The sequence below is a fragment of the Staurois parvus genome, unplaced genomic scaffold (assembly GCF_062004578.1).
Source record: "Staurois parvus isolate SC_StPar_1 unplaced genomic scaffold, SC_StPar_1.0 ptg000311l, whole genome shotgun sequence".
In the NCBI taxonomy this organism is placed as follows: Eukaryota; Metazoa; Chordata; class Amphibia; order Anura; family Ranidae; genus Staurois; species Staurois parvus.
This window is the reverse complement of record NW_028318107.1, coordinates 1,110,627-1,135,579: the sequence shown is the minus strand read 5'-3', so window position 1 is coordinate 1,135,579 and position 24,953 is coordinate 1,110,627. Positions and strand designations below refer to the sequence as shown.

At 44.9% G+C, this 24,953-nt stretch overlaps 1 protein-coding gene across 1 annotated transcript; it reads right to left on the bottom strand.

Annotated features, from left to right (window-relative positions):
* Positions 1–485: 485 nt before the first annotated feature.
* LOC149457617 (uncharacterized) lies at positions 486–12,880 on the bottom strand. Its single transcript, XM_089683480.1, has 4 exons — positions 12,533–12,880; positions 11,792–11,915; positions 7,992–8,065; positions 486–1,822 (listed from the first exon to the last, which is right to left on the bottom strand). The coding sequence occupies exons 1-4, from the start codon at positions 12,846–12,848 to the stop codon at positions 1,296–1,298; spliced, it is 1,041 nt and encodes a 346-aa protein (XP_089539606.1). The 5' UTR covers positions 12,849–12,880; the 3' UTR covers positions 486–1,295.
* Between the last annotated feature and the right edge of the window lie 12,073 nt (positions 12,881–24,953).

The following is a 24,953-nucleotide window of genomic DNA, read 5'->3' as shown; positions in this document are numbered from 1 at the left end:
TGTACATCCCGTACACCCCGTACATCCCTTACATCCCGTACACCCCGTACATCCCTTACATCCCGTACATCCTTTACATCTCGTACATCTCATACACCCCATACATCTCGTACATCCCGTACATCCTGTACATCCCGTACACCCTGTACATCCCGTACACCCTGTACATCCCGTACACCCTGTACACCCCAAACACCCCATACATCCCGTACATCCCGTACACCCCGTACATCCCATACATCCCGTACATCCCGTACATCCTGTACACCCCATACATCCCGTACACCCCGTACATCCCGTACACCCCGTACACCCCGTACATCCCGTACACCCCATACATCCCATACATCCCGTACATCCCGTACACCCTGTACACCCCATACATCCCATACATCCCGTACATCCTGTACACACCATACATCCCGTACACCCCGTACATCCCGTACATCCCGTACACCCCGTACATCCCGTACATCCCATACATCCCATACATCCCATACATCCCGTACACCCCGTACATTCCTTTACACACCGTACACCTCGTACACCCTGCAGTTCCTGTACATCCCATACATCCTGTACACCCCGTACACCCCATAAATCCTGTACACCCCGTACATCCTGTACATCCCCTACATCTCGTACACCCCGTACATCCCCGTATACCCCATACATCCCATATATCCTGTACACCACATACATCCCGTACACCCTGTACATCCTGTACACTCCGTACATCCCATACACCCCGTACATCCCCTACAGCAAGCAGATATTCTGACACGTCTACAGGAGACCTGCATGGCCTACTGATCGCTGGTGCAATGCTTTCTAGGCTCCTGCAGCAAAATAATAAATGCACATTTTTCTTACCTGCAAAAAATGTAAATGTATTATTTTTGTCCAAAAGGTGAACTTAACCTATAGAAGGGTTGGGGTTTTTTTTAGGGTTAATGGCTGGGTTATATGTAAAGTGCTAATTGCCTTCTTTTAGATTTTTAGGGGGGGTTTGTTTAGTTTTAAAGTGGAGAAGGAAAAGTTGACACTTTCATAAGTCATGAAAAAGCCTTTTTACACCCTTAAAAAATGCAAAAAAAAACAACCTTATAGTCACCTTCCACATTGACAAATACAAATTGCAGCCAAGTACAATTTCCCAGTCTTCTCTCTTGATGTGGTCAGTTTTGTTGCAGTCCATACAGCACAGAGTTTTTACACAAATACATACACAAATCAGAGCTGTAGATCAGTACCAGTCACTCATTGCATGTCTTGTGTCGTCAGCCTGAAGACATTTATTGTACTTTGCAATTTTTGTTTTTAGTTTTCTTCTGTTGCTTTGACTCAAACTGTTCTTCAAATTTCTTGTGATCTTCCATCCTCAGATCTTCGAAGTGCTTTTTCATCTTCCTCATCTCCTCTTCCAATTCCCTCCTGTCCTCTTGTCTTTGGTCTTCTGATCTTAACTTTATATTTTCCACTTCCTGGACCAGGAGGTTCTGTTCACCTTGTGCCTTCTTTTCCACCTCTCCCTGATGGTTCCTCATCTCCCGATCAAAGATAAATTTTAGAACAAACTGCTTGCGGTCCTTAAATTCCTGCACCGGATCTCCTACCTGCTCCACTTTGAACCGAACCTCTTTGATGATTTCATGGAAAATCCTGAGCACGTCTTCGTGCCTCGCTCTGGTTTTGAGGTGATCTTCGGGAGTATAGTTTTCAAGGGCAAAAACCCTGTCCACACCCATGTCCTGAAATTTCCTCTCGATTCTCGTCATTCCCCCATGTGTCTTATGTGTCAGGACAACGAAAGGGAAAATTCCTGTGTAAACAAGCATAACATTTCTCGTCAATGATATTTCCACCAATCACTTGACAAACACAACCTTGCAAGCCATCTTAGTGGACATGTGGTCAGGATTTTACTGGAGCTTTGCAGCTTCTAAATGCTGTGTCTTTATGACGGCTAGGTAGGGCTTATTTTCAGCGGGAACGCAGGGGAACGCAGCAGCACTTCCAGCATCAAATGTATGTAATGGCAAGGGGTACTGGCGTGTGCTGCAGGGTCTACTGAATCTGGCTGCAGGGGGATCTATTGTTGTTGGAGGGGATCTATTTCTACTGGGGTGTCTGTTGCTGCTGGGGGTCTATTATTACTGGGAGTGAGTCTTATTTTTCTGGGGGGGGTCAGTTGTTGCTGGGAGGGATCAACTGTTCAGAGAGAGGTCTATTGATGCTGGCTGCAGGGAGATCTGTTGTTGCTGGGGGGGTGATTTTGTTGTGGGCGGTCCACTGTTGCTGGTGGATCTATTGTTGCTATTGGGGGTTTATGTTACTGCTTTTCTTTATCATTAACAAATTCCATACAATTTACTTGGCACCACAAAGTGACATTTGATTCTGTATTCTTTCAAAGGAATGGTACTGGGAGGTGGGTAGGGGGTGGAATCAAGGACTGGTGCTCGGATATGGGCAGAGGCGGGGACGAGGGGTGATTCAGAAAGGGAGTGTTCCTACACCTACAACTATTCTCTGAGAAAAAAAAGCCCTGCTGCTATGACTGATATGACTCGTGTTCTATAAAGTGAATGAAGAGAACTTTACTTCTTATTTATTGTCCTTAGAACACATTCATTTTATAGAGCCGGCCTTAAGCATCGTCCTAATTGTACTAGAGGTCTATTGGCAGGTGTAGTTCATCCTCCAATCTGTAGGTGATGCTGTATTGCTGAGCAGTGGGAGTGGAGGCTTGGAGGAACAATGTTCCTCTGCAGACTCTGTAGGGGTCACCAGGGAAGCAGTGGATGATTAGACACTGCAACACTGAGTGACCTTTTTCAGCCATCTTTAGTATGGGCAGTGGTAACATATATTACTGTTCTGCTGCACTTGGCTAGAATATGGAGAGGAAGCCTGCTTATTAGGGACTGTGAACTATCTTAGGAAGAGGTTCACTTTGAGGAGGTAGAGATTTGAGGCACCACTTTGTGCTTTGCTAAACACCGATCTCAGAAATGACTGAATAGGACCAGTACAGCTTCCTCATGAGCCACTTGTGTGGCCACTCTCCCAGTCAGCCGCCCCTCTTGCAGATGCCACCCCAGTAATGTAGGCCATGGCTGTGTGATATCTGTGGTGCTGACGGACCCTTTATTAGGAACACCTGTTCAATTACTTGGTAATCACATGGCAGCAACTCAATGCATTTATCTATCTAGACATGGTGAAGATGACTTGCTGAAGTTCAAACCGATCATCAGAATGGGGAAGAAAGGGGATTTAAGTGACTTTGAACGTGGCATGGTTGTTGGTGCCAGACGGGCTGGTCTGAGTGTTTCAAAGACTGATCTACTGGGATTTTTACGTACAACCATCTCCAGGGTTTACAAAGAATGGTCCAAAAAAGAGGAAATATCCAGTGAGTGGCAGTTGTGTGGAGGAAATTGCCTTGTTGATGTCAGAGGTCAGAAGAGAATGAGCAGACTGGTTACAGATGAAAGAAAGACTCCAGTAACTCAAATGACCACTCGTTACAACCAAGCAAGGGTGGACTGACCATTTGGAAACTTGGGCACTGCCTGAGGGCCCGGGGTCAGCAGGGGGCCCCATGAGATGCCCCTGGTACCTTTTTCATAGGCTTTTTTTAGTTTGGGCAAGGACACAGGGGCCCCATGATCCCCTATTGCCCGGGGGCCCCATGAGTTGTCAGTCAACCAAGGTATGCAGAATACCATCTCTGAACGCACAACACGTCCAACCTTGAAGCAAATGGGCTACAGCAGCAGAAAACCACACCGGGTGTTACTCCTGTTAGCTACGAACAAGAAACAGAGTCTGCAATTCACACAGGCTCACCAAAATAGCATGGGTGGTGACAGGCCCTCTTTATGGATAGATCAGGGGTCTATTAAACCCCAGATCTCTCTTCTGGCTTCCAATGCAGCAGATCAGATATCAGTCCTATCGGCTGCTTCACTGGCCTGTGACAGGCCAGTAAACATAGAACCGAATGCGGAAGTGATATAGTCCTTTCTGAATCCGGTTTCTGATTTCAAAGAGAGGGAGAAATCACATCAGTTACTCTTGCTTTGTTTGGTCAACAGTAAGCTGTCAGTTGTAGAGGTCCTGGGCAACCTGATGTGATGGGAAAGCCAGGGGAATGTGGCACACCCCCCCTCCCCCCCGCTATTGCCTGTGGAAGTGATTGAGTGGCTTGAGTGGCATCTATTTCAAAATTGGCAGGTATCATCAAGATGTGTCAGCAAGACAACTAACCCTGACACTATGAATTATGGCCACCGTGCCTCCACGTGGCTCCGGCGGCGTAGCGTCTCGACCACTGGTTCCATAGCTCTGAAGATGTGCGTGCACACGTAACGCGTAAGGAGGAGCCTGGACGTCGAGACGCTACGCCGCCGGAGCCACGTGGAGGCCCAGCGGCCATCATTCATAGTGTCAGGGTTAGTTGTCTTGCTGACACATCTTGATGATACCTGCCAATTTTGAAATAGATGCTTTTTGTTTCCTCTAATAAAGCTGTTTTTACATAACTTACTACACTATGGGCGTCCTTTCCTGACTCCCTTTGAGGAGCACTTTGCAGGACCCTGACTTTGGAATCCAATACCAAACTGGGAGGAGGAAGATCTGTTGCTGCATCCATAAAGGAGGGACCCACTTTCTGTGACCAGACCAGCTTTGTTCTTTCTGGATTGAGGATCCATGGGCTTTTGATATATACTGCTTATATATATCTTCTTTCTGGTGAGTGCATTTTTCAGCCACTTCCTCACAGATCATCAACATTGAATTTCTACTTGTCACCTGACATGTTTCTATGAACTGGACTTGCAGTGGACTTATTTCTGTTTTAACATTTAGACATGTTTAACTGCATTTTTCACTTGTTTCTGCCGCATTTAGCAGTTTTTGGCAAAAATGTTCCTCTCCTGAATGCGATTCCTCAGCATTGAGGAGAAGAATGTTTAACTGCTCCTTTGTCAGGGCTCCGGGTATGACCAGAGGTATGTGAACTGACGCAGGGAAACGCAGGCTTCAGATATGTTATAAACAATATAATTTATTAATACTAACAATACAAAACGCAGTGCAATACTAAAACATAACACAGTGCAAACGAACCAAACCACCCACAGATAACAGTATATACAATGCAAGCGTCGTCAGGCAGGCCGGGTCAATAACAATCAGGCAGGTAGGAACAGGAGGAGTAGGCAGAGAGTAGTCAGGTCACGAGCCGGGTACAGCAACTAACGGGCAGGTAGGTACAGAGGGTCAGGCAGAGAATGGTCGGGGTCACAAGCCAGGGATCAAACAGGAGAAGTCAGCAGAGGACCGGATCAGGCAGGGTCGGCAACAAATCAGTCAGACAGGAACAGGAATGCAGGTAACAAGATACAGGGGCCCATGGAAAAACACACACCAAGGCACAGACTGCAGGTCTGGCCATCCCTTAAATACACCTCCGCAATCAGCTTCAGGTGTTTGGCTGACTGCAGGGTTGAGTCTCTGATTGCTGAGAGCACCCGCTGGCCAGCCCTGGTACTGCAGCCCACAAGGCAGGTGAGTCCCACCATAATTGGCAAGTCCATTCCTGACATCCTTATCTCTGGTAAAAGCCTAGGTGCCCATGGACACAAACATTCACCGGCCACTTTATTAGGTCCACCTTGCTTGTGCCAAGAAAATCTCCCCCACACCATTCCACCACCACCACCAGCCTGAATAATGGATACAAGGCCTAAATGTCTGTTTACGCCAAATTCTGATCCCACCATCTGAATGTCACAGCGACCAGTCTGCCCATTCTCCTCTGACCTCTGACATCAACAAGGCATTTTCCTCACTCACTGGATATTTTCTTTTTTTCGGACCATTCTCTGTAAACCCTAGAGATTGATGGGTTGTGCATGACAATCCCAGTAGATCAGCAGTTTTTTAAATGCTCAGACCAGCCCGTCTGGCACCAACAACCACGCCACGTTCAAAATCACTTAAATCCCCTTTTGTTCCCCATTCTGATGCTTAGTTTGAACTTCAACAAGTCGTCTTCACCACGTCTAGATGCCTAAATGCATTGAGTTGCTGCCATGTGATTGGCTGATTAGCAGTTTGTGTTACCGAGTAATTGGTGGACCTAATAAAGTGGCCAGCTGCAGAGAATAATGGATCATTACGTATTATATCAAGGAAATATGTGGGGTAGATATTCAAGGGGACCCACTGAAATGCTTATTCTATTATTCTGAGCCCATGGCGGAAATAAAGAGGAATAAAGTATTGTACCATTTAATCAGTGCAGCAAAGGGTTTGATACCAAAATTTTGGTTAGTGGCAGAGGTCCCGAGGGTGGTGGATTGGATAGATAGAGTGGAAGGCATTTTCAGAATGGAAGAACTGAGAAGTTTAGAAGAGGATAAGATGGGAATATTTAATAGAATATGGAGTGTTTAGTTAAATTTTAAAACCGCAGAATCTTATACAGAACTAATTAAAGTAAAGGAGGTAGCCTAAGAAATCACGATGAGAATGGTCGGAATAACAAGTTATGGAGAAATGGATACAGATACAGAAAGAGAAGACGTATTTACTAATTTAGGCCAGAAAAGACAAAAGTATATTTTGGAAGATGGAATGTTTTAATGTTGTTTGTTTAAGTATGAAATAAAAAGTTATAAAAAAAATGGATCATTACAATGTATGGGGCACTACAGAAAGAAATACAGTATGATGAAAAGAAGAGACACCCTTCATTAAAACACATTGGGATGTCTGGACAATGCCGACTCTTCTCCTCTCCATTGGCAGTGAGCCTGCTTTCCTCTACTGTTTTTGTTTTGGCATTCAATGGGATTAATTCATTAATGGAGCAGATTTTCACTTTGCAAAGTGAATGGTGATTTATCCTAGTAAACAACCCAGACATCTGCATGGCAATGACAAAAATTAAAAAGAATGTCTCTCTTCTTGCACATGTTTGAAATGTTCCAATAAAAACAGCCTCACCTTATTAGTTAAGATTTTTTTTTGTTTTTAGACTACAATGTAATATACCTCAATACTGTACTGTATTCCATGTGCCCACAGTCTGTGTATGAAATGTGGACAGGAAAATATGTCTGTGTCTGCAACTGTCAGCATCACAATTAAAATATTCATTGGAATGCATTGCTGAGGACCTTGAACAAGAAGATGTATAACAGGCATGTCCAAAGTCCGGCCCGCGGGCCATTTACGGCCCGGGGGTCGGTTTAATACGGCCCTCCAACAGCCCTCCCTGCTCTGTGTGATGTGGCCCTCCCACAGCCCTCCCTTCTATGGCAGACAGTCTTCTGCCTGAGAGCAGAGGGCAGTGCGCATGCCTGACTGCGGCGCGTTCTCCCTGGTCTGTGTAAATGCGGCTGTCGCACGGCCCTCCCTTCTGTGGCAGACCGTCTTCTGCTTGAGAGCAGTGCGCATGCGTGACTGCGCCGCGCTGGGAGCGACAGAGGGCGGTGACGTCAGGGCCGGGCTTCCAGCGTGAAGTGTGTTTCTCTTCCCCTCCCGGCTGCCGAGCAGAGACTTCAGCTCCAGCTACCTTTTTCACCCTTCACATTAGTGCAGGTAAGTTTTTTTTTAATTTATTTTCAATACATTGTGAAAACTCAGCTGTCAGTTGATCTTAATGTTATGAAATGAAAAGTATGTCGTTTGCAATTAACTCGGCATAAAATAATTTATTTGCATTTAATTGTAATGGTTCAAAGAATGTTCGGAAAAATGTTCGGCCCTCCACCATGTTCACTTCATCCAATCTGGCCCTCTTTGAAAAAAGTTTGGACATCCCCTGATGTATAACATAGGCTCACAAAATCACCATCAGATAAAAATCTAAATTGGCTTGTTGGATATTTTCGAACAGTCCAAGTTCTAATCAATCACAGAATTATCCGCAACCCACCACATAATGGGTCAGGAATTGAAATGTGTACCTGTCATCTTCTTGGCTGTGTCCAGTAATTGCTTTAAATCTTCATAATACTCATCTTGGAGCCCCCTCTTTATGCTGAGTACAAAACAAAGACCACATATTTATTGAGATGTAAATGATTACTACAGCTGAAATATTTCATGTCCATCCTCATTCCCTACATTGGCAGACATTAAATGTGTATCTCTGGGTGAAGCCTTTTTTCTTAGTTTTAGATGGAGTGGGGGAAGGATTAGACCTTCTGTCAAGCTTTTATTGCTGTCTGTGGGCTTGCTGGGGAAATGTATTGCACTGGTGACCAGAGTCACTGAGACAGAATAGGGGGACAATCCAACATTTCAAAGTTGAACCAAGAATAAGAATTGAAGGAAAAATTTCCAATAAGAACACCTCTTTGGGAGACACCTACCTAAGAATGGGATTTTCCTCACTTTGGGAGGTTTCCTCCAACTTCCAATTAACCCTTTGAGGACCAAGGGACGTATTTGTCCCATGTTTTTAACCACTTGCCTACCAGGCACTTATACCCCCTTCCTTACCGGGCCAATTTTCAGCTTTCAGCGCTGCCGCACTTTGATTGACAATTGTACCCATATGAAATTTTGATCATTTTTTTCTCACAAATAAAGCTTTCTTTTGGTGGTATTTAATTGCCACTGGGCGCTTTACTTTTTGCGCTATAAATTAAAAAAGTGCAAAAAATTTGAAAAAAAAAAAAGTTTCTTTGTTTCTATTATAAAATTTTTCAAACAGGTAATTTTTCTCCTTCACTGATTTGCGTTGATGAGGCAGCACTGATGGGCACTGATAGGCAGCACTAAAGGGCACTGATAGGCAGTACTAATGAGGTGGCACGGATAGGCGGCACTGATAGGCAGCACTAATGAGGTGTCACGGATAGTCGGCACTAATATGCAGCACTGATAGGCGGCACTGATAGGTGACACTGATGATGGGTACTGATAGATGGCACTGACTGGCATCACTGCTGGGCACTGACTGGTGGCACTGACTGGCAGCACTGCTGGGCTGCACTGGTGGGTGGCACTGGTGGGCAGCACTGGTGGGTGGGCACAGGTGGGTGGCACTGGTGGGCACAAGTGGGTGGCACTGGTGGGCACAGGTGGGTGGGCACAGGTGGGTGGCACTGCTGGGCACAGGTAGGTGGCACTTCTGGGCACAGGTGGGTGCACTGCTGGGCACAGGTGGGTGCACTGCTGGGCACAGGTGGGCGGAGCTAGTGGGCGCACTGCTGGGCACAGGTGGGCGGAACTTGTGGGTGGCACTGCTGGGCTCCGATCATCAGGGCACTGATCATCAGTGCCCTGATGATCGGTGCCGATCCTCGCTCTGACAACTGCCGGTTCTCGGCAGTACTTTCCTCACGATCTGACAGCGTGAGGAAAGTGCAGCCGAGAACCGGCACTTGCATTTCCCTGTGATCAGCGTGTCATTGGACACCGCTGATCACGTGGTAAAAGGCCGGTATGATTGGCCTTTTACCACATCTCGTGATCAGCTGTGTCCGTAGGATCACGGAGATCGCCGGGTGCGCGCCCCCTGGGGCGCGCAGGAGAGCGCGTTCTGGGGGGACGTCATATGACGTCCACCCAGAACTGGCCGGCCGCAGTGAAGCCGTCATTCGGCTATCTGCGGTCGGCAACTAGTTAATTGCCTGTATCATCTGATTAAGAACTTAAAATACTTTTTCTTTTTTTGGTTAGAGTCACAATATTAGTTATTATCAACAAATGGATCTAGCTTTTTGCCAATTATTTCATGAAATGGCTTAGTTACAGCAACTGAAGTGTACGAACTTTAAAAACAAAAAATTGATTCTTTTGGCGTTCCAAAATCTTACGGTCCTCAAAGGACAAAATCTCTGGGTCAGGAAATGAAAGGACATTTCCCCCATGGTACACAGACAGCAAAAAATAAACTGGCGGGGGTTTTAGCCATTCCCTACTCATATTACTAAGAGGAGAAGGTTTTGTCTTTACATACATTTTACATTTTAAATGTTCTCATTGGTCATAGAATAGAATCTCCTCCCCACACACAGAGGTGGATCCATTCTTGCTTTCCCTGTAGATTGATTCCTGAGTACAGTCATACCCTGTGGCCACATAGTCTATGAAAAGGGTTTAAACAATGTAAAATCCAGAGTGCCTGCCTGAGCAGAATGACTCTTCAGGCAATGCCTCATAAATATTAGTGAAATGCTTCATGCAGATGGGTACATTAGACCCCCAGTATGGCACTACAGTTTTGCAGCACATTTACCAATATCAGGAGAGATGATGCGTCACACAGTCCGATGAGGTGTCATACCAGATGTCCACACAGAACACCCGCCCTACCCTCCAAAAACTGCTTTCAGCTGGCTAAGAAACCTCATCCCTGTACTATCAGTGAGCAGGCAATGTCACCTGGTCTGATGAATCCCATTGGTTTTATACAATGGTAGACCCTTACATACGTACCAGTATTATGGTCCCAACTCACAGTCCACGCTTTGTGCAATTTCCCAATGGGCACAAACAGTCCACTTTCCCAATGGGCACAAACAAATCACTTTATGGGTTGGTCCCTCTCAGACTCTGCCTTTTGCAGTGAACATTCATTAAGCTCACTTAATGGGTTTATCTTTCCCAGACCCCCACCTTCAAATACACATAGGCCACCCTCTGATCCCCATAATTAATGACTTTTGGAATTACTGTGCAAGTGTGGTAGCTCAAATAAGGCTGATGTTGTGACATGGCCTAGGACCTGGGATGGGATATGGGGTGAGCAGGAGGGTGGCTGCCCTGGGCACTGTGGTATCATGAGAGTTGGGGGAGCACCACAAGAAGATTGGGGGAATGGAATTTGGGGTGGGAGGGAGAATTTGGGGGGCAACAGGAGGGGATAATTGTTCTCGGAGGAGAAATAAGGGGAGCTGTGCTAGAAGTGGTGATTTGGGGGGAATTTGTTTTGAAAGTGGGATGGAGGAAGAGGATTTGCACCAGGAGGGGGGACATGGGGGGTTGTGCTATAAAAGTAATATGGTGGGAGGGGGATTTGTTTGAGGAGGGGAAATATGTTTCTGGGGGGGTTGGGAATTTGTGCTAGTGAGGATGATTGGGGGTATTTTTACTAGGAATAGAAGTTTGGGGGAGGGGGGTTGTGCTAGGATGGGGGGTAGAGGAAGGGAAATTTGTGCTGGAATGGGGGGGGGGGGGGTTGGAGTTGGGGGAGGATTTGTGCTTGGAGGGGAAATTTGAGATCCAGAGGATTTGTGCTAGGAGGTGTAATATTTTTTAAGGGGGGGGGGTTGTTCTGGGGGCATATGAGAAGAGAAAGGATTTGAGCTGGGAAGGGGGATGGGGGAGAAGATTTGAGCTGAGAGGGGGGATTTCAGCAGGTGTATTTATAATGGGAGGAGGAGGAATTTATCCTGGGGGTGAGCATGCAGGTTAGTGCTTGATTTGTTTTGGGGGAAGTAGATTTTCGCTTACACATAATGCTCATATATTTGGCAAGTTCACCCTGGGCTCTAGATGTCCTTGTCCCGTCACTGCCTGGGACACAGCATAATTGGGATAGGGGACCAAGATGCATTACTATCCCAGCAAATCCAGGACGGTGGGTATCTACAGTATGTAAACGAGATTTCAAAAGAAGAAAACAGAATTTTCTAAAATACACATTTGTTTATGATACACAGAGAGAAAAGAGCAATGTAGATGGCATTAGGGTTTACCATAATACACCAAGGTATTGTAATAAAGGATTGTACAAAGATTGTACAGCTTCTACCTGTAGAGGAAAACAGGGAAGATGAAGTCTGATTTCTGGATTTCAGTTTCAGAGTCCACAATTCTGTCTACAAGCCGAAAACCTCTGCTCCATTCTACTTCCTGATCCAAGGGCAGCAAATTGGCTGGAAAAGAAAGAGAAGGATAGGGGATATAGTAATTTCCAGCTCTGAAAGTGATGCTTTTTTTATGATGTAGATAGAGGGCCAGAGACAAAAGCCACTGCTGGGAAATTTCACCAAAGTAAGAGTTTTGGAGACACAAACTACTGCAGGAAAATCTCACCTGTCTGTCAGATCCAGGTTACAATGGATTTCCTTTATCCTACAATGGGTGAAGAAAACCAACCTAAAAGGGAATCTTTCATTTTCCTAAAGTTTCTTGTTTGATTCTCTCTCTCGATTTCTCCTACCCCATCAGTTATTCCTGCATAGATTAATATCTTATATACAAGTAGCCATTGAAATGAGAATCACCAAATCTAAACATGAATGGAAAGCGTACAAATATGGAAGGAAAACCAAGTAACTTCAATCACACCTTTTCTTCCGATACTTCAATTTTGGATCTTATAAAGTTACAGAAAATCCTTGTTCTTCATGTTTCATATAACTCTCCCGGTAATTCAGGGGTGCTGGGCTGTCACTAAGTTATAACTGATCTCTTAGATAGTAGACGTAAGTCTATGAAGTACCTAGCACATTGTTTGTAGTAGGTCATTAGTAGAGTTTATGCCACTTACCAAGCTGAGCGAAGATTTCTCCAGTTTCATAGCTGTTCATAGTGCCACATCCCCGATTATCCACTAGAACAATGTCATCTGTGAGCTGGTAGGATATGCGTGCTTTGGTGTGTCCTTCGTCGGAGCTTTCTGCCCCGGCAATATTTACATAGTCCCCACCATCCAAGACGTACTTACAGCTGTTTATGAAGGATGATTTTCCATGGCCCAAAAATCCAAAAAGCTGAATGAGTATTCTTTTATACTTGTGGTTGGCTCTTTCAGAGCCGGAGAGCCTAAATCTCCAAATGATCTCTGTCAGTGCTTGGATATCCATGGCTGCTCGTGTTGGAGTTATCCACGCTCAGGAAGGTTCTCTGCATTATGACTTGATTTAGTCTCTTTGTTTCTGTTTTTCTGAACTCCTGTACTTGTTTATAACCATTATTAAGTCTTATCTTGAATTGTTTTGCTTTATGACCCTTATTAAACTCAAGAGCCTCTTATCAATTCTCTGCCTTATTTCCTTGTGTAAACTTAAAGAAACTACATCTGGCCTTGTTCAATAAATGAATGCAAATGTCTAGAATGATGATCACTGCAACATGATAACAAATTATATAAAACAAATGTTTTAAGAGATGCTCCGCCACATATCTGTCTGATCCTGGACCATTCCCCATTCTTGTTGACCTAGGTCCAATCCCCAATCTGGCTGAACCAGGTTCAGTCCCCATTTGTATGATCCAGGTCCTTTTCTGAACTGTCTGATCTAGGTCCCCTCTTGTCCTATTTAGGTCCAGTCCCTATCTGTCAGCTCCATGATACAATGTATTTCCCCATCCGTCTTACTCAGGTCCAGTCCCCATCTGTCAGATCCAGGGTATTTCCCCATCTGTCTTATTCAGGTCCAGTCCCCATCTGTTAGATCCAGGTTCTGTCCCCATCTGTCTTATTCAGGTCCAGTCCCCATCTGTCAGATCCAGCGTATTTCCCCATCTGTCTTATTCAGGTCCAGTCCCCATCTGTTAGATTCAGGTTCTGTCCCCATCTGTTAGATCCAGGTTCTGTCCCCATCTGTCTTATTCAGGTCCAGTCCCCATCTGTCAGATCCAGGGTATTTCCCCATATGTCTTATTCAGGTCCAGTCCCCATCTGTCAGATCCAGGGTATTTACCCATCTGTATTATTCAGGTCCAGTCCCCATCTATCAGATCCAGCGTATTTCCCCATCTGTCTTATTCAGGTCCAGTCCCCATCTGTTAGATCCAGGTTCTGTCCCCATCTGTCTTATTCAGGTCCAGTCCCCATCTGTCAGATCCAGCATATTTCCCCATCTGTCTTATTCAGGTCCAGTCCCCATCTGTTAGATTCAGGTTCTGTCCCCATCTGTTAGATCCAGGTTCTGTCCCCATCTGTCTTATTCAGGTCCAGTCCCCATCTGTCAGATCCAGCGTATTTCCCCATCTGTCTTATTCAGGTCCAGTCCCCATCTGTTAGATTCAGGTTCTGTCCCCATCTGTTAGATCCAGGTTCTGTCCCCATCTGTCTTATTCAGGTCCTGTCCCCATCTGTCTTATTCAGGTCCAGTCCCCATCTGTCAGATCCAGGGTATTTACCCATCTGTATTATTCAGGTCCAGTCCCCATCTATCAGATCCAGCGTATTTCCCCATCTGTCTTATTCAGGTCCAGTCCCCATCTGTTAGATTCAGGTTCTGTCCCCATCTGTTAGATCCAGGTTCTGTCCCCATCTGTCTTATTCAGGTCCAGTCCCCTTCTGTCAGATCCAGGGTATTTCCCCATATGTCTTATTCAGGTCCAGTCCCCATCTGTCAGATCCAGCGTATTTCCCCATCTGTCTTATTCAGGTTCAGTCCCCATCTGTCAGATCCATGATACAATGTATTTCCCCATCTGTCTTATTCAGGTTCAGTCCCCATCTGTCAGATCCAGCGTATTTCCCAACCTGTCTTATTCAGGTTCAGTCCCCATCTGTTAGATCCAGCGTATTTCCCCATCTGTCTTATTCAGGTCCAGTCCCCATCTGTCAGATCCAGCGTATTTCCCCATATGTATTATTCAGGTCCAGTCCCCATCTGTCAGATCCAGCGTATTTCCCCATATGTCTTATTCAGGTCCAGTCCCCATCTGTCAGCTCCATGATACAATGTATTTCCCCATCTGTCTTACTCAGGTCCAGTCCCCATCTGTCAGATCCAGCGTATTTCCCCATCTGTCTTACTCAGGTTCAGTCCCCATCTGTCAGATCCAACGTATTTCCCCATCTGTCTTACTCAGGTTCAGTCCCCATCGGTTAGATCCAGCGTATTTCCCCATCTGTCTTATTCAGGTCCAGTCCCCATCTGCTTTATCCATGTTCTGTCCCCATTTGTCTGATCCAAGTCCAATCTCAATCTGTCTAATCCAGGTTCAGTCTCGATCTGTTTAAACCATATTGACTTCCCATCTGTTTTTATCCTGGGACAAGACAGATAAGGATTGGACCAGGATAAAAACAGATGGGAAGTCAATATGGTTTAAACAGATCGAGACTGAACCTGGATTAGACAGATTGAGATTGGACTTGGATCAGACAAATGGGGACAGAACATGGATAAAGCAGATGGGGACTGGACCTGAATAAGACAGATGGGGAAATACGCTGGATCTGACCGATGGGGACTGAACCTGAGTAAGACAGATGGGGAGGCTCACTCCCCATCTGTCTGATCCAGGTCTAATACCAGATATGGCTGATCTATGTCCAATCCCTTTTTATCTAAACTAGTTACAGTGTTAGGGATGAGCAAATGTTTCTGAGTTCAGTTCGCAAAGAGCTTTGAGAATCTCACTTGAAATTCAAAGATTTATGAACTTTGAGGTGAATCCCACTGAATTCTATTGGGGGGGGCAAATACTAATTTATGGCCACTTGTAAGACTAATAAGCAAGCTATTGTCAAACACAAATCAATAAGAAGACCTGCCATTGAAGATGTGTAACAATGCCTAAAAGCACAGTATTGCACAGTATTTGAACACTCTATTGCACCATTTTACTCCGTATACAGAACTGTCAACTCTCCCTAACATCAATAACACGTGCTGACAATATGCTGTAAGCCCACCCATGAGGCAGCTGAGTTATCCATTCCTTCAGATAATTTGCTCTTGTGGAATTGGGGAAGATGCTTTATGGGATGTTTATCATTTCTGGTTGCAAACCTGTCAAGATTTTGGCTAAAATCCAATACCTGTCTTTCTGATCCAGGGCAAATCCCAATTTATCTGATCCAGGACAGATCACCATCTGTTTGATCCAGGTACGGTCCCCTTTGTTTTATTAGTTCATGTCTGCATCTGTCTGATCTGGGTCTGAGTGAAACATACACTGCTCAAAAAAAATAAATGAACACTTTGAAGTAAACAATGAACAACAGTAAACAATGAACAACCCCCACTCCCCACCTATACATGTCTACACAATAGCAGGATATTTCACCCTGTAGCCCTAATGGGCACAGGGTGACTTACACATAGGAGGGATATGGGGAGCTGAGACAGGGGTCTCCCCACCTCTCCTAAGGGGGCTGTGTTCCATGGGCCCCCCACCCAAAGGCACTCCCGTCACAAGCAGTCCTTGAGCGTTCAGTGTGGAGGAACATGACATCTTCCTGTTGTTAATCATTGCTAAGGATGTGGCAGTTGCAGGCACCTGCAGCATCAGTAGCAACCACTAACATCCTTGTCATCAATGGAGTAGGGATAGAGGGGTGGCATCATTGCCTAAATATGGCCACATGGCCATATTTGGGCAATAGCATTGACCAAAAATGGTTGTATTGGGGAAATGATGTCATCATTATTTCCAACCCTTCCCTTATATTGCTGGAACTGCTCAGGGAGCTGTCATTTGGCCAATGGATATCGTCACATGAGTGTAGTCAGGTTTTTACTTTTGGCGGTTGTTGTTCATACAAATGATGAAGCCTTGCTTATCAGTACTCTTAATATTCCATCCCCAATGTTTAGAATGAGCATCCTAATGCAATGGTGTCTATTTAGAAGATTTCAAGACCCAATCATATCCAGCATTCTTTGCAGCAACAAATGACAACTGCTATATTTCTGAAAAAAAAAGTTTAATGGGCAGCCCTCAATATAACATGCTAAATATGGAGGTGTGATGTCTTGTGGTGCTGATCTAAGCTAGATGATGAGGCAAGAATCACCCCAATGGCAAAGACAAGGAGCAGGTATCTTGAAGCAGTTCCAGTGCAGCTGATGGGAAGGGAATATGGACACCACTCAACCAACTCCAGGAGTCATACACTGGAATGACTTGGCCTCAGCCACTGCTCCAGCCAAGCCCTCTGGCGAGGCTGGAGTGGTAGCTGAAGCCAAGCCATTCATGCATCTGACTTCTGGGGTCAGTTTAGTGGTGTCCATCTTCCCTTCCCATCATGCTAAATATGGAGCTCTAATTTTAGGACATCCCATTTATTCTTCAAATGTTCTTCTAGCCTTATCAAGCTGGATGAATATATCATTGCATGTTTCATAGGCCACATGACGTATCCACCATTGTGATCTTTTTTGTAAGGAGATGGGTGATAAACACAGTCGAAATTGGCCCTCTTGGCCCAGTTCTTGTATTTCCCAGCTTCTCAGGCATACATTCAATATGTTGATAAACAAGGATTTGCTGTCTCCCTATCACAAGATCATAGCCAGCTCTTTACTGTCAGCTAAATAAAGAACTACGAGACTTTGGAAAAGGGAACTAGCTGCTAATCCTTCCAAAGCTGTGCTTATTACCAGGGGCGGACTGACCATTTGGATACTAGGGCACTGCCCGAGGGCCCGGGGTCAGTAGGGGACCCCATGAGATGCCCCTGGTACCTTTTTCATAGGCTTTTTTGAGTTTGGGCAAGGACACAGGGGCCCCATGATCCCCTATTGCCCGGGGGCCCCATAAGTTGTCAGTCCGCCCCTGCTTATTACTCACCAACACTATCTGTATGAAAGAACAATTGCTTTACAATCTGGCTCCCTACCTACCTTTCAGAAATCCTGGAAACCTTGGATTACTTGGTAGGCTACCTGAGCCACTGCTAGTAATTGTGCATTTCTTATTGACCATCTCTATAGTCTCCTTTTATAATTTGCTGCTGATATTACTTGGTCACATTTGTACTTTGATGTGCTGTTTTGTTGGGTTCTTTGGCCTGTTTTTCCTTCTCTTAAAATCTGTATTTTTATTTGATATGACTGTACACAGTGTGCCCTTCATGGGTGTGTATAGAGACTGCGTCCGCATCTTTGTCTGTGCTTTGATCTTTTTTCTACTGCTTTAAATTTCATACAAAATATTATAAAAAAAAAGAAAAAAAAGTATTTGCTTGTTGACCCAGAAGGTCAAAGAACTGGATACGAATTTGGGAAAATCCCTAACTTTAATTCTTTCAGTTATCAAAGATAAAGGATTTTTGACCTCAGATCATCCATATCCATACCTGCATTTCTGAACAGGCAGAGAAAGTCGTAAAAGTAAAAGTGTAAAAAATGAGATTAGCAGTCAGTACTGGAATTTCCTTCTTGGTCAACATTGATCAGCCAGTAAGTATTTTTCTATTTGGTTCCTTATGACTTCATGTAAAAGACCCAAAGATTACAGACGTCCATAAAAGTAACTGATTTCACATGACCATCCCTGTTTTATTAAATTTTATTATTCTTGGTGAGGATAAGAATGTGTGACACAAACATTCTTTTTTCATGTTACCAGCCATAACAAATATTTTTATTAGTATGGGGGAGGGGCCATGCGTTGTATCTGTCATCCTTTCTGAAATTTCCCTCTGACCCCTGACCTCTTCCTCCTATGGCCTCAGGTAATGTTTGGACCAGTACAGGCCAATACTTCATGTATGTGTACATTTATTTACTGGTGAAAGTTTGGTTCTGTCCACCCAAAACAAAGATCCCTGAGGAATTTGATACAGATGATCAAATATAACATGGCTGAGAAATGGAAAGTTCTCTATGTTTTGCACTGCAGCTGTAAACCTGATATTGGCAACTTATAATTGTAGAACCCTCTTCTTTAGGCTGCTAATAGGATTCAGTAAATTTAGTTTTTGGTTTCCCTGTAGCCAATGAAGCAGGATTTGAGTGTCAATGACTGCTATGGGCTAGCTCAGGGGTGGGCAAACTTTTTGACTTGAGGGCCGCAATGGGTTCATATATTGGACCCGGGGGCTGGACCAAGAGTAGATGAATGATGTGTATGTGTCATCCATAGTAAGTATAGTAATATTCCCCCATAGTAAGCATAGTAATTAATCCCCCATATAGTAATTCATCCCCCATAGTAATTCATCCCCCATAGTAATTCATCCCCCATATAGTAATTCATCCCCCATAGTAATTCATCCCCCATATAGTAATTCATCCCCCATAGTAATTCATCCCCCATGGTAATTCATCCCCCATATAGTAATTCATCCCCCCTATAGTAATTCATCCCCCATAGTAATTCATCCCCCATATAGTAATTCATTCCCCATATTAATTCATCCCCCATATTAAGTCCCCAAGTCCCCCCTGTGTCAATTCACTTACCTTTGCACCGCGCGTTCCTCTCGCCGTATTCCCGCGCCGTTCTGGTGTAGCATGAAAATCTGTCTCCTACGAGGATCTGTCCCCCTCGACGTATCTGCGCATGTGCCAGTTTCAGGCATTAGCAGCCGATCGGCGATCTCCGGCACATGCGCAGATACGTCGAGGGGGACAGATCCTCATAGGAGACAGATTTTCATGCTACACCGGTCTTCAGGGCGGACTGTGAGAGGAGCCTAGCGGGAGCCTAGCTCCGCGGGCTGGATTAAAAGGTCCGCCGGGCCGTAGTTTGCCCATTGCTGGGCTAGCTGTTCTGCTAGCTGCAGGCTCACCTACTTCCCCCTGTACTCAAGTAAGTTCTGGAATATTGTGGGTTGGGTAAGGCAGACCCTGGGCTGAAGATTCACACAGCCTCAGCCAATCCCTGGTTAAGAGAGTGACCACCAGAGAGTGACCAGCAAGGGGCTGGGGTGTGCATAAATAGTCTGGAGCCTAGAACAGCAGCATCCTTTGCTTTGGTGAAGAGAGACCTCGCCTGGAGGGGCAGTCTAACCTACTGAGATAAAAAAGATATGAAATCTCCTGCGCTTAGATGGATAAAGTTGATCAAAGCTGCTGACACCCACTTTTATACCAAAAAAGTCTATATATAAAATAAAACACTAATGGTGTAGCGCTAATAAATATAGAAATAATAAATAAATAAACAGCTGCTAAAAAACAAACAAAAGCGCACAAATGGAATGTACATAAATTCACAATCGAACACGTAAAATGCTCATATAAAACATAACATGCTCATAAACATATCACTCCAAATAAGGGGAGCCAGTGAGTCACTCAGTGAACGTAAATCAACATAAAATGGTTCCAAATCAGGAGCACAGACAAGGTGCAGGTGTAACACACTGAATGGGTGGTAATGGTGATACACAGTCCACTTTACACACAGGTGAGAAATGTCTTCATACACGTGAAGGTGCCACTGGTGTCAAAAGATCCTAAAATGGTCTGAGTGCCCCCTCACCTCCTTGAAATGACCACAAGGGCCAGCACACTTTGTAGCAAGTACCACGGATCTCACAGGAACCACCTTGCCTATTGGACCATACCAGATACCACACCAGAGCCTCTGTCATCCGAACCTCCTCCTGCTCCTCTTTTTCCTGGCAATACCTCACGTCCCCACAGGTTCCACTAGGTGAGAAAAGTCTTCTTACACGTGAAGGTGCCACTGGTGTCAAAAAATCCTAAAATGGTCTGAGTGCCCCCTCACCTCCTTGAAATGACCACAAGGGCCAGCACACTTTGTTCATCCTGATGAAGTCATGTGTTACCCGTGACGCAACGCGTTGGTACGCCTCGACGACATTTCCTGAGCGCGGTGACGTCACGTCTGGCGCACGTGCCATATTAGAATACACATGCTATGAGGATATTATGAGAATATGGGCTTATTACTATCTACAAACATGTGAGTGGGCATTTTATTTATATCTTATAATAAAATTACAGCATTACGCTATGGAGCATGTTTATTTGTGTCTCTGAGTGGAACCTGTGGGGACGTGAGGTATTGCCAGGAAAAAGAGGAGCAGGAGGAGGTCCGGAAGAGAGCGGCTCTGGTGTGGTATCTGGTATGGTCCAATAGGCAAGGTGGTTCCTGTGAGATCCGTGGTGGAAGTGTGCTGGCCCTTGTGGTCATTTCAAGGAGGTGAGGGGGCACTCAGACCATTTTAGGATCTTTTGACACCAGTGGCACCTGCACATGTATGAAGACTTTTCTCACCTGTGTGTAAAGTGGACTGTGTATCACCATTACCACCCATTGAGTGATAATGGGTGATAACCTACTGAGATAGCTTCTGAGGCCTGTAGGAGGTTGTGTGCATTTTTCCCATCTTTTTTCTTTATCTCAATTCAGGACATGTGACCTCTGGTGCATTTCTGGTGTTTTAATGCATTTCAGTGTAATCCAGTTGCACCATTACTGATTTTTATTTTCAATAGTTTTTATTGAGTTTAGGAGTTACAAATATAACAGCCTGCAAATGAGTTATCATATATAGATAATATGAAATGTTACCAATAAGAAATTAAACAACAAAAGAAAATAAAAAACTGAGGTGGTACATTGGACTCAGCAATAACAAACAGTTTGTTTTGACACTTAAGTGGCTTGTCGTGAGGGTGAAGCAGGAAACATATTGATCAATTGGAATACTTATAGTACTTAACATAAGAAGGGAAGGGGAGAATAAGTAGACAGGAGCAGTTACGTCACCGATTTGTATAGCAAAGAGTATCAGCTGAACCAGTTGGTCCAATCTTTATTGGATTTTTGTAATTTACCTTCACTAGATGCTAGCATTTGTTCATACGTAATATGGTGAACACCTTATCTTGAGGAGGTAGAATTTGTGATTTTCAGTGCCGTGCTACAGCCAATCTAGCAGCTAATAGAATATGGGTAATCAGTTTTTGGGAATGATGTGGGTATTCCTCAATACCAATATTCAGTAGGGTTAATTTGGAAGTAAGAATGCAAGATGTTTTGGAGACCAAACTTATTAGTTGGGAAATGCTGGACCAAAAGCTATTAAATTTGGTGCATCCCCAGAATATTTGAGGCAGAGTTCCCAATCCTACACAGTCTCTCCAGCATTTGGGCGATGCTGAGGGGTCTATTTTGTGCATCTTGGTTGGGGTGACATACCAGCGAAGGTTGAGCTTACGTGTCTGCTCCCATAAATTGAGTGGATGGAACAGATAGATGTAAAGACAGATTCTATTGCCTTTAGCCATTGCATCTCAGAAAATGATTGTTCTAGATCAGCCTCCCTCTTCAGCAGGGGAGGGAGTTTGTGAAAAAAACATTTATCCTGAAGTAAATAATAAAAGAGTATAACAAGCATGCTTTCCTGCATCTACAGACTGATTGTACTGTTGTGGGCATGGGCGGACTGACAACTCATGGGGCCCCTGGGCAATAGGGGATCATGGGGCCCCTGTGTCCTTGCCCAAACTCAAAAAAGTCTATGAAAAAGCTACCAGGGGCATCTTATGGGGCCCCCTACTGACCCCGGGCCCTCGGGCAGTGCCCGAGTTTCCAAATGGTCAGTCCACCCCTGGTTGTGGGTTTAGTAACACTTTAACTTATACATTTCAAGATTTATTGTCATATCAGTTGGGTTAATATGTGCACAGGATAACTTTACATGATCACAGTGAGATTTTATATTATATTTTGTATTTTGGTTTACAGTTTGTGGGATTGAGTGTGACACTCACGTTTATGTGATTAGCGCAGCACTATATTTGTGTTTTTTTTTATAGGTTTGATGACTAGTGTGAGAGGTCAGAGAGTGCACTGCGGCTGGTTCACATCTAAATATTTTCTATTGTTTCTGGTGTATTTCATACATATATATTTTTATATTTTTTATTGTTTCTGGTGTATTTCATACATATATATTTTTATATTTTCTATTGTTTCTGGTGTATTTCATACATATATATTTTTATATTTTTTATGGCACAGAAGTAGCACTATGTATGCTGTTTGGTTGGTTGTGCTTGTAGCGGGGAGATTAATCCTCTCTGTGACTGCTGTAATCTGCTGCCTTGCATCTCCTCTGAACCCTGACACTTGCACAGTGAGGGATTTCAGCCCCTCCCTTCTCCTCTCAGACTGTAATAGAGAGAGAGAGAGAGCCAATCAGAAGAGCCATTAAAGAAGCCAATGACAGGGACTTTCTCAAGCAGGAGCTGCAGCTGCAAAGCATTGTGGAAGATGCAGTCTTGAACAGAAACGGCCTGATAGGCTGATATGGAGATAGAACTACAAAAGCCATCATGCTTAAGGAGAGCAGAGTGAAGGGATCCATCTTGTGTTTTCCTGAGGGGAGGACAGTCTGCATGTGGCAGGGAACAGTCTGGACCTGGCAGAGAAGTGCTCAGGGTCAGTTCACAGCATGCTGAGTTATCTGCATCAGTCAGGGAACATCCAACCTGAGAGATGTGGCCTACAGTACAGTGCCTACACCGACAGTGTGAAGGGCTCATCGTGAGGTGACCAGAGGAGCCGGTCATTTCCAGGACCATGGTTTGGGCCTTAATCCCAGGATCTGGTGAGAGGGATTTTGCCCCCTGGCAGATGACAGGAACACGGCACACAGAGACATGACACTTCTCCCATACTCACCAGGCACTGGGTTGTATAGATGGCTCTGCTATACAGACACAGTGTTTGCTTTGCCATACAAATCCTGCCACGGGATTACAATGATACTTTACCATAGGAGTGTAAGTGCACCAATGAAAGTGTCTCGCTGAAGATCCCAACATTCATCCTGTTACCAAGAGACTGACGTTACTGGTGCCATACGGGCACGCGCATGCGTATTCAGGCCTCTATATTGCATGGTGTGGGAGGGAATAGCTTTACCTTGGAAAGTAGCTACTAAGCATCAGTTGGGCGCAGTGTTTGCCTATTGGGCTTGTGGTGTCGGGGGTTAGAAGGGAGAAGTCTGACACCACAGAGAGTCATCCTTCTGCTCTCCTCCTGCTTGGACATCATAGAGCCGAGTTTATGTAAAGGGGTTTAGACCCACTTTGAGGGCGCCATGTAAGTGTTTCCTCTGCTCTTGGGGTTATTCACGGGTGGAATCCCCTGAAAGCAGACTGAGTGTAAAAGTGAGTTATATCGCCTCCGGTCTCAGGATTTGCTGTTCTCTTGATTCACCGAACGTATACCTGTTGTTCATGTTTATTACTTCCCATAGAGGTCTTACAGTAAAGCTGATCTCTGTGTTTTATTATAACGTGTGGTCCTTGTACTTCACTATTGTCAGGTGTATCAGTGGGGAGACACACCTGGGGTGTGGGGTGAGACAGTTCTTGGGGTTGAGTGGTGGAGTGAACAAACTTAAGCAGCCCCTTCTGGGGGATCGCTACGTTTTAACACAACACATGGGATTATTTTTCATTTTATTCTGTATTTTTTACTTTATATCTTTGATGTTTTCAACACATGGAGTTGGGTCAGATCCATAGCAGCACACAAGGATTTGATTGTTCATTTATTTACAGTGTGTAGCAGCAGCTCCCCACCCTCTGCTTTGCAAGTCTGTGAAAAACCCTTTTCTTCTCTGAGTTTTATAAGGCTGCACAGTGCTAATGGCTTCAGACAAACAGGTACAACTTATGTGGGAGGATTTGTTTCATCTCTGTGTATCGCCTGAGGCTGGTTACTTCATTGATTAAGGGTTTACAACCACTTTAAGCATGTTTTGTAGGTACGAGGACTGTGGTATATTAGTGAATGTATACAGTGTGTGCTCAGATTTTATTAAACTATATTCCTTTAAGCCCCTCCCACTGTCAGGACCGTGGATAAGGAGGTACCACCAGTCCTCCTGTATTGGGTCCAGCTGCCAGCAGGGGGGGGGGGGGGGCTGGCAGCTGGGTGAATCAGATGTGGGCAGGGAGGGTGAATGGGATGGTGGGGGGGAAGGGGGTGGCAAATACTGAAACCAATCCCCGGTATGGCTTTCTCTGCAGCAGCTGGAAGCCGGCTTCTTCTCTTTCCCTCCTGTTGGCTTTCGGCAGATGCAGAGAGGGGCACACAAGGGATCAATTCCAGTAATTGCCTCCAGCTGCACCCGATCAGCCTCCATGTGCACCATACATTTCCCCCTGCTGTCCAGGCCCCCCTGTGTGCCCCCACCCCTGCAGTGCTGCTTCTCTCCTTCCCACCGCCAGCTGCCAGCACACAATAGCATTCTTCAAGATGGAGAGGTGGGGGAAGGGTCCAGTAAA